The sequence below is a fragment of the Trachymyrmex cornetzi genome, unplaced genomic scaffold (assembly GCF_001594075.2).
Source record: "Trachymyrmex cornetzi isolate Tcor2-1 unplaced genomic scaffold, Tcor1.1 scaffold16, whole genome shotgun sequence".
NCBI classification, from domain to species: domain Eukaryota; kingdom Metazoa; phylum Arthropoda; class Insecta; order Hymenoptera; family Formicidae; genus Trachymyrmex; species Trachymyrmex cornetzi.
The window spans coordinates 4,575,078-4,585,766 of record NW_017296201.1 but is presented as its reverse complement, the minus strand read 5'-3'; the positions used below and the strand labels follow the sequence as shown (position 1 = coordinate 4,585,766).

Below are 10,689 nucleotides of genomic sequence, written 5' to 3'. Positions count from 1 at the left end.
TTTCCAATCGATGCTCCCACCCTCGTTGTAGAGAAGCTCCATCTCGACTTCGTTTGTCAGTCGCTTCTATCTTCCGGACGCGAAAACTGCAAGGTAACGTGCCATTCTCCTTTTGACGCACCGCTTAATATTGATGTTCTATCGGTAATCGATATCTTGGTCACGATGATATCACGATCGACGTTGCGTCGTCTTCCGTAAATGAGGCTTCAATATCGTATGTACACATAAAATTCCCTCCATCTCGCAAAATTAATTATAAGTTCAAGGAAAGGAAACTGCGCGTTTCTCCATGCAGCATCGACCGGTCCAGGTGTGAGAGGAATCAGGACTTTATCCATGATCCTTCGGCACAAGAGGTATCGTTCATTCACCCCGAGGAACATCACTCCGCGCGATTGCGCAACCGTATCGAAATTTACGAACCGAGGATCGTCCCGCTGTCCCCGCGCTCCTTTCGCGGCGTTCAGCGTCCGGTCTCACTTTCGCGGATCGCACGCGACACGTCTATTTACAGCGAGACGAGTACGATATATATATATATGTATATATATATATATATATATGTATACATATGTATATATATACACGTAACGAAAAGTCGGATATGCGCGACGAGAACGGAACTGGAATGTTCTCCCGGGTCACCGATCGCCAATAAACTCATGGTCACTCGCGATCGGTAGCGCCGACGAGAAGCTCTCGGGCACCGTGGCACGTGGATAGCAGTATACACGATCGATCATACGTTTTTCACACCTTTTATTCAGTTCACTGGTTCGCGAATCGTGGACCGACTTCAGTCACTTAAGAGTCCTCGAGTGACCAGCGGACCAAGCGCGGTGGCGTGACCGGCCAACAGGAAGGCCAGGCCGATCCAACCGGTCGTGGTCCAGCCGCGATTCCTTGGTGGGACGCTTATGCGTATCATCGTATCATCGTAATCTCGGCTCGACGAGGGACCCAATGATCGGCTCCATCAGACGAGGGGCGTGCCGTACACCTCGTTCGTGTGTAAATTCTGATTACTGTCGTTCTGCCTCGAGGCGCATTGCTGCAACAGAGAAAGCACGCACGTCGATGCTATAAAGGGAGTTGCATCTCGATTCCCGAATGTATTGTATTAAACAACATTGTTGCCTCGTGTACTGTGTAGCACGTGTTCGAAACTAGAGATGATCGCTACGCTGCGTGAAATCAATTCGCGTAAGTAAATATAAATAAATTTCACAATCGATCATGACTAATTTTAATGCAGTATATTCATGTAAATTATAAGAGATTATTATGAACTCATCCGTCATGATATATGATATAATAAAACATTAACGATCGCCTTAATACGAGCGCAAATATTTATATAGAGTAAACGCGTAAAATCGGCTAACCACATTAATAATTCTGTCGTGCAAATTATATTGATTTTGTTTTACGCGTTAAGAGTTGTCGTTGCGTAATACATAAAAGATTACGAACGATTTTGAACAATCACAGAGTAATTCTCATTTGCCGGCTATCAAATGCAATTATATTTATCGATACACATTATCGATTTACAGCTATACGCCCGTAGGTATATTTTCCCACAATATAAACTTTACCTCACATCGAGCAATTTCATGATAAATATTTAATTTTCATCCATCCGTTCCGATGCATATAAAGATAACTGAATATACGTAGAATCTACTGAATTGTACATCGTTTTGCAATGCAAATTTTGAACGGCTCAATTACGGTTTATGACAATTCTATATATATATATATATAACGGACGGTGATATGAATATCTGAGATATACGGCAACGTCATTTCGCTCCCGGTATTTGAAGAAATATCTATCGACGTTATATCGACTGATCCGAGGAGTAAGATGAATCGACTTACCGCTTGCTTCCTTTCCCAGCTCTTCATCGCCGACTTGTACTTCTCGAACTCGTGACACCAGTCGGAATAAATCTTCTGGTAGTCGTTGGACTTGGCAGGCGCCGAACATCTGTGCGCGTCCACAGTGATGTTGTACGAACACAGGAGAGCACCGCCGAGCCAACAGTCGTATCTGCCGGCGTCCTGCTCGTTCACGCCGACGATTACCAGACCCTTCTCCGAGGTCTCGATGAATTTGTCGCCGCCGGCGCCGTACTTGTACGCGATCTGATACCTTCCCTTCTCTTTGCTATAATGGTACCACCGCACCTCTTGGTTCGCCAGGACCTCCGGCATCTTCACGAAGCAACCCAAGTGCACCGACTGGCCCCATGTGACAACCAGTTTCCGTTTGCCGACGCTGCTATCGCAAACGTCTGCCGTGGTGTTCGACACGTCTTGAAGAAGACTGCATGAAAAAAAATTAATCAGAAGTCACGATTATACACGCAATAATTCTGTCGCGAGCATGTAATCTCGAACATTCACGTTGCCGTTGATTTTATTCCGAAATATTTTGAAATTGAATTTTGATTCGTCAGCTGCAATTTTCTTTTTTCCTTTATTTTATTTTATTTTTTTATTTTTGTAAAAGTATTTCGTTTCACCGGACGGAAATGAATCTGCGGTAACTGAAATATACGATGCGTAAAATCGGCGCGAATATTTCTGCTCCGAAATCTGCGTACCGTAATCAAGCGAGCAAATTATGATGAAAATTGAATGTGTTTTATTCTTTGTTTTTTATAATACGTGTGCATCTTGCGTAAAATTAAAGATTATAAATTACATTCCGCGTGTGTATTCGCAATTTATTTTACGATCACGTTTACAGAGAATGCGATGAGCACTTACCCTGGTTCATAAGGTTTACACGTGTTTGAGTCCTTATCCCATCCACAGTAAGGATCGTGGACGCATCGCAGACAGTTGTCGTATCGTCGAGTGCACATTACCAGATCGATCTGCTTTATCCGATGATCCGATGCCACGTAGAGAGCCTTATGTTCCTTCGAGATCTCCATCGCCTGTATTGGTTCGCCAGGCGTGACATCGAAAACATCCAGCAAGATCGACTGGGATTCGCCATTACTGTCGATCCACTGTACAACCTTGTGAACGCGGCCATCACCTGTAACACGCGATAAGAGGCACGTGCTCACGCATTTTTATCGGAGAACAATAAGTTATCTCTCAGATCGCGTTTCTATTCATTTTGACAGATATTCGATAGTTTGCTTACTAGAGCCGGCGTAGTAGACAGTATAATCCAAATCGATGCCCACGAAGTCGATACGCAGCTTATCGACGACCAATCGCGTGAGCATGACGTCCCGCTTGTAGAAGACAGGTTTCTCGTTCTCGTGCGAAATTGCGGAGTCCATCAGTGGATGGGATCTTATGAAATTCAGGACGGTGTCAGGCAACGTCTCTGTGTCGTTGACACATTGGCCCGGGCGCGGTTCCGGAACCTTGTTCGACAAGACTGGTAGCCACGCGCTACTGCTAGTTGCTTGCTCTTTGAACTTTCCGCGGAAAGCCTCTTGGATGGCGTCAATGTGGAAGGAACATATCGCAGAACCCATTAACCCGTTCGTCGATGTGGTAAAGGTTCCATAGAAATGCGTATCGTCACCCGGCACCTTATAAATGCTCTCTGAGCAAGAATGTAATAATGTAATTACATGTCGCCAAAATATATGAGTCAGAATGTGAACATAATAACAGCGAAAATATGATTTTTTTCCGTTAAAAATAACGATTTTGTAACATCAGATATCATTTCAATTAGAAATATTTTTTATATGAGAGAAAAATAATTATAAATATCTTTAATCCTCTGCCGGGAAAAAAATTGGGATTTTTAAAAGCACCATCAATATTTTTGATTGCAAATTTTGATAGATAAATTTAAATCTGTAAAAAAATTAATAAAACGCCGTCCGACTTCTAATATACCAGAATTTTTGTTAGATTTTTATATAATCCGGAACAATAAAAAATGTGCTCTGTTTTTCAAAAATCCCCTATTGTGCTGACGGAAGAGGGTTAAAATTAATGTCGCCGGCGGAGAGTTAAAAGCACTAAATTCTAAATGTGGTAAAAACGTAGAAAGGAAAGTGTAATTTACACTATAAAAAATATGTCATACAAAGCAAAAATATATAGGTATCATGTTATACAACATATATGCCGATACTCACGTATTTCGTTGAAATAAAACGGGAACTCGCCGGGTATCGAGCAATTCAATCTGGCCTTGAGGTATGTGGCCCAATTCTGCGAGAGTATATTTTTACCGCCAGTGTCCCTCTTGCAAACTCTCGCCACGCGGGAATACACACTTTTACCGCAGTTTATGTATTCGACCGCGGTCTCGCGGAAAAAGAAGAACACGTGGCTGCCAATGTCGAACGAACCCACAAAGTTCGGTTCTACAAAGATAAAGAGGCGTAATATTATCTCAGCATTAATCCTTTGATATTTTCGAGCGCTTTGAAATCTGTTTCTCGCAATTCTATGTACGTTTCCTCGCTGAGACGATATTTCGCAGTTGCAAAACTGTTCAACCAGAATATTCTGGCGAGTTTATATGGTCGCGTAATCTAGCCGTTAGCGCGTCTACCTCATTCTACAGCAAAATAACTGCATCTAGAGCAGATAGTTCGCGTAGATACTCCGCAATAAGCGCGCACAATAATAATCGCGAATCGAGTATTCGCCGCGGGTGGTACACGAGAAGATGTCCTTGCTCGTTCTATGCGTAAAAACTTTCATCGCCGGGACTGTTCCAGCTCTGTTCAAACGCGGACAATAATCTCCGAATTCCGTTTAACCGCAGGCAGTTCGTAGGCAACGGTATTATTTTGTACCTGTTTCAAGAACAAGCGAGAGGAAGGGAGAGTAAAAAACAAAATTATATAGCAGAGCTTAGAAATAATACGCTTTAATTGCGTCCCTTGAAAATGTTTCATGGAAAATAGTCTGAATTCAGTGAAAATATGATTTTACAATCTCGTGTTTTATTTATTAAATTAATTTATAATAAATTTTTTTCAAATTCATTTCGTCGAATATATAAATAACTAAAATTAAATTGCAATTCATCAACATCCAGCTCGAAAAGCTGCACAGCGTGAGAAGTGTCATTAAATCGGCTTTATTGAATTTCGCGTAGTAGAATTATAAGAATTTATTATTATTTTTGGATAAATTGCGCGAAGAAAGAGTCCGAAATAACACTGTTAAATTCGTATTGTTAAATTATATCTACCTAATTTGAATTTTAATCATTTCTAAAATCATTCCTAATGTCTAAAAGTTGTCACTGTTTCTATTCAATATATGTTGTTAATTTAACTAAAACAATGAAGTTAAACAATTTAACTCAAGAAATGTATTCAATTCAAATTAAATTTAACTTATTTAAGTGTCATATGTAATATGGACGTTGTTTACTTTAAAACTAAGCAATTCACAGCCATAGAAATGGATTGATTTACATTTTGACATATATACCAGGAAGTTAAAAATAACAAAATATTATTTAACTCGAGAAACTGAGTGACTCTTGTTCCTTTAATACCTAATAATGAACTTCTCAACGCGGTTTAGTGAGTCCACAGCTGGGGAGCGTTTTCGAGGCATCGATTGTGAAATATTACACGTAATTACCACACAAATCCGCCTAGTTGGAAATAATTTACTACAAATCAATTTCAACCTGTTTTGCCGATTTTCGATCAATGATTTTCGTGTATCTGTGGTTTGGCTACAAACTAGATTCAGGTCCGATATGTCCATGGCATAAATCGCGCAAATATTTGCGTTATTCGTAGCTCGATGCAAGCGTTGCGGTTTAATCTTGGTGTAATTGCTTGTTGTACCGAGGAAACTGATTTATCCCACACAACGATGAAGTTGGAGTTGGATGACGCGAGAAAATGACGAAGAAAATCGAATTTTTCCACGTTCGAATCGCGTCAACGTCGCCAGAGTCGGGCCGGGCCTTTCTTGTCGATTTTACATTATGCGACGGCGCTCGGCTGGAGGCCGCCGCAATCTCTCTCACGGTTCAGCGATTAAATCGATTGTCTGACGCTTCGACGGCGGAAGTTTGATATATTGGGGCGGTACAAGCCCGTGTAGATAGACAGAGACGAGCGAAAAGGAGAGAAATAATTTACGAAGAGAGAAGACGTGGAAGCATCTCGTAGCACTTTTGATTGTGCACCCCGACATTGTTGACGAGTAACATACGACGGAGTTCGCGAACATTGAAAGTGCTCGCTTATATTTCAAGAAAAAGATCGTCTCGTTACATCGCGACAAAACGAGACTTTCACATTTTAAATGCAATGGATGTTCGAAAGGAAGACGGTTAATGTTCCAACGACATTCCGCACGCGCAAGGATCCGTGAAAGTAGACGCTCGTCAGCTAGTTATTCAAAGCTTGTTAAGTCCATTGCGTTCTACTCCCTATTTTTCTTCGTCTCCCTTTCCGTCTGCGATTTACCCTCCCGGAGCCGGTTTTCCTTATCATGACCTCGCACCACGAACCGCATCAGTCTTCATTGCGTCTTGCCATGCCGCCAAGTAAACCGAAGAAGCGAGAAAGAGAGGCTATGAGCGAAGAAGGAAGGTCGACGAGGAAGAAGGGGCGGAGAGTCGCGAAGATTATACGAGGAGCGCACGTGGAGCTCATCCGTCTCTTCCGGGACTCTCGTCTGCTTTTAATCAACGCCTCTGTTAATAGACAAACTCGATACGGAGAATGGTCCTTGATGGTAGCGCTCAGTAGTCTTGTTTGTAGGGTCTAAACGGAGGTGACTCCTGGCAGCTTGAGGAGGCGGAGGAATAGGCAGAGGCGAGAAAGAGAGAGAGAGAGAGAGAGAGTAGCGAAAGGGCTGCTGGCTCGAAATTAAACGACGAAACAAATGGCTAATCATGCGTCCCGCGGGAGGGCGCGAAGGATACAAAGTGGGACAAAGTCGTCCAACCATTCCCTCCGACTTTTGCCGCTTCGATACCGCGACCTTCCTTCCCGACGACGACGGTTGAAAGAGTGGGCTCGAGTGGTGGCACGCTTCGACAGAGTGAGGAAAAGCGGAAGCAACCCCCTCGAGAAATACAAAGCAGTCATCTAACCGTCTTGCGTCATTATTACGGTCCGTATATATCGCGCATGAACACTCACCGCGAAAGGATTGTGACAAGGACGATTAAAATTAATTTTTATCCGGACAACTTATTTTCTCGCCAACCAAAAAAAAAAGTAATTTTTATAATAATTAATAAATAAAAAATGTTTATTTAACAAGAGCTTATATAAATATTTCGTTTGCATTTGACTTGATGAACTAACGAACGAATAATATTCAATGAGAAATGTAAACTATTTGTAGAACAAGACTTTCTTGGCAATCATTTTAAAACGTAGACAGTCAAAGGATAGAACAGGATTTCGATATTAAACGGTCGTATAACTAAATTTCGTATAACTAAAATTTCGACGTATTCCTCATGTCCCGTCACGACCGACGAACCTAACGAATCGGATTCTATTTACACTTGATCATCGCAAATCAGCGCGCTCTACGCCCCTACCTCCCGCGAGTTACGCTATTAAATTCCATGTCGGATTGTGTGTCTATATTCGACGCACGTCCTAATCTACATTTTCCAATTTCCTTGCCGGGCCGCTTTTGCCGCGCCTCTCACGTTCCGCGCTCCGATAACGAAAAATCGAGAGGATCGCAATAATCCCGGCCGACGAATCAGAGAGCCGGTAAAACTGATTAAAGCTCGGGCTTCCGAACTACGCGGGACTGAGACGAGGTAAAGCGGGAGAGAGCGGTTTCCGGCGGACGGACGGGAAAACTTTAACTTCTTCAGTCGGCTCGCTTTCTCTCCTTTTTCTCGAAAAAGGAGAGGGTACTTTCGTCGAGAACGCAGCGTTTAGGACGAGGAAGATCGCGTCGGGGTGTTATTTTATTACCCCGTTTCTAGAGAAAGAGAGAAAGATCGGCACCCTCTCTAACCGGTCCGATAGCGAACCTAGCGCCGACATCGCCCTCCAAACTCCTATAATTCCACTTCTAACCCACCCCTGCCGTCGTTCCCCTGCTTTTCTGCGCGAGAACCTCCTCGTCGTCGGCGAGGAAGGCAGTAGTACCCTCGGAAAATAGGCGGGGCAGTTTATTCGCATCCATTTGAACCCGAAGCGTGTTCCCGGCTGACAGGGTCCTACTTCAAAGCTCCCTGTCTCTTTCCTAAGCAGTACACCCTTCCTGCATGGTTTCTTCAGGAAGACCTGCTTCGCTTTTTAGCCGATCAAGGACGACCCCTTCCTTCTATTAATACTATGCGCTCTAAGCCTAATGGAAATTTCATTGTTCCCTCGACACGCCGTAATTATCTTCCAGTAAAGGTTTCTCTATGAAGTGCGGAGATTTAAGTATATATGATAATGGTGGACATACCGATCGATATCTATACGTAGGAGAGACGTAATTATAGAAAATATGCTTCCAAAAGATATACTATCACATCGAAGATTTGAACACGTCGAATATTATATAGTCATTGAATATCATATTCGATTCAATAAAAGAATATAGATATTCTATTAAGTTTAATTATTATAAGCTTTTAGCTAATGATATCGTTTGTAAAAAGAGTACTCACTATCGAGCCACTTGGAGTCGTACTTGAGTGTCCTCTTGAAGCTATATGTCTTACGACCGGTAGTCAGATTGTAAAGATCCGTGCGGAAGATTACGGTATCGGCTTTGGTGAACTCGGCGTTCGTGCCGGAATAAAGAGCTGGCAGGTCTCCGGGATTGCCCTTCTCGACCCAGACTGCCGTCGAATTGTCCGCAGGGTCATAAGGGCACTTCGCGATACCCATTCCCACTCCCGGGACAAACTCGTGGCGCGGTAAGTGAGTCAGATTGCTCTGGAAAGAACATTATTTGGGGGACGTGGTCAGATAGGCACAGATGATAAGATGTTATAGAAACAAAAGGGATGAGTTAAAAGGCATAAGTTACGGTCTTACAGAAGGTAATAAAATTATAAAACCAGCTTGATTAACCTTTAAATAATTAGATGGTTTAAAACGCAAATTGATAGATAGAATGCTCATAATACTCCTAAAAAGATTATAATTTTATAATTTTTTTACTAGTTTTTTTACTTTTACTATTATATCAAATGTATATTAGTTACATTTTTATAACATAAAAGAATGTAAAAATATAAAGATTTTAAAACACTTTTGGACACTAAGTAGTGCTTTTCATTTTCCTTTTCCAGAACAAGATTTTAAAGAAAGTTATACCTGAGGTGCTGTGATCATTTCATCTATTCACTTAAAGATTCAATAAAAAAAAATCAATTTCAAACCGATTAATAAACTCGTAGATAAAAGAAATAACGAAAGAAATAATTTTGAAGCATGTTGTATAATAAGTTTATAATATTTTAATATATATATATATATATTTATAAAATTTAATACCGAACATCTTGATGTAATTTAACTTTATTTAGTAGCTACAATCTCTAGCAGTAGCTTAGGTAAGCGGCTGGATGTTATTATTACGCGAGATGTTACGGCACACCCGGGACTCATAATGTTTAGCAAAGCGAAACTGTTGTATCTTTTGTCGTGTTGTTATACGGATACTTAAGCGTAAGATTCATTCATCTACCCGGACGCTTTGATGCACTTTACACAACTTTGCAAATCACATCATGCGAATTTATACTATTGCGATAATGCATGTAAATTTCCATTAATAACAGCATTATTCATTATATGGCTTTAAATATTTCGACGGGAATTAAATTAAAATGTACCGAGGAATGCGTGAGTGGCGGTGAAATTTATTCGTAACGCGAAAATTAATTAACGATATTATTTTCAGATGCCTCCTCGCGTTCTGTTATTAATTAATTAAATTAAGCGTAAAGCAGCACAAATCGGTGTGCGTTACACATATCACGCTGAATCCGTAATACATTTCAAGGGAAGTTGCGGATGTATTTAACATCGTTTCGCATTTTCAATTTTCAATAAACAAATGACAGCAAACGTTTAAACGTATATATATATTTTTTTAGCTCTTTGCCAGACCAATTGTCGTTTTTAACAATTTCACAATCCAATCACAAACTGTCGCGTATTACAAAATCAAATTTAACGAATTTATTTAGTATACATTGCATTTGCAAAGTATAAAAGGAAAAGAGAATTGAATGATGTGAGAAAACAATTGTAGTATTTATTTTAATATCCTACCATTGAGAAAATAAAAATAATTCCTCATATTATAACTGAGAAGTTTAATGACGTTTAGTGATTGACGATATTTAAAGATAGATTATCGTAATCGTCTATTTATATCTTTAGATTATAACTTTACCTGCTCATTTAAAGGTTACATTTTACATAAGATATGTAATAATTCATATGCAATCTCAAATCTACATTTACACACAGAAAGAATAGTTTTACTAAAATATCTAAAAAGTAAAAATATAGCTGGCTACAGATCTGAAAAATAACTTTGTTCGATCATCAAAAAATTATATATTATTTCAGAACGCTCAAACTGGTTACTAAAATGTCAAAACTTTTTACAGCATTGCTCTTCATGCTTGAGATTCCCACGTAATTATTTTGATGAGCCAACAAAATTATTTTCAAATCTTTATCTTGTTAAATTTTTATTAGTATTTCAGCAAAATTGTCCTTT

At 40.4% G+C, this 10,689-nt stretch overlaps 1 protein-coding gene across 3 annotated transcripts in view; it reads right to left on the bottom strand.

Moving 5' to 3' along the window:
- Positions 1 to 598: 598 nt before the first annotated feature.
- Sema2a (Semaphorin 2a) overlaps positions 599 to 10,689 on the bottom strand; it is a 344,149-nt gene continuing 334,058 nt past the window's right edge. For all 3 annotated transcript variants that reach the window (XM_018503972.1, XM_018503971.1, XM_018503973.1), the window contains 6 exons: positions 8,615 to 8,885; positions 4,131 to 4,361; positions 3,170 to 3,583; positions 2,782 to 3,058; positions 1,888 to 2,335; positions 599 to 1,054 (listed from right to left, as the gene is read on the bottom strand). In XM_018503972.1, the coding sequence (XP_018359474.1) occupies positions 980 to 1,054; positions 1,888 to 2,335; positions 2,782 to 3,058; positions 3,170 to 3,583; positions 4,131 to 4,361; positions 8,615 to 8,885 (1,716 nt within the window). In that variant the 3' untranslated portion in view covers positions 599 to 979. The remainder of the gene's footprint in view (positions 1,055 to 1,887; positions 2,336 to 2,781; positions 3,059 to 3,169; positions 3,584 to 4,130; positions 4,362 to 8,614; positions 8,886 to 10,689) is intronic.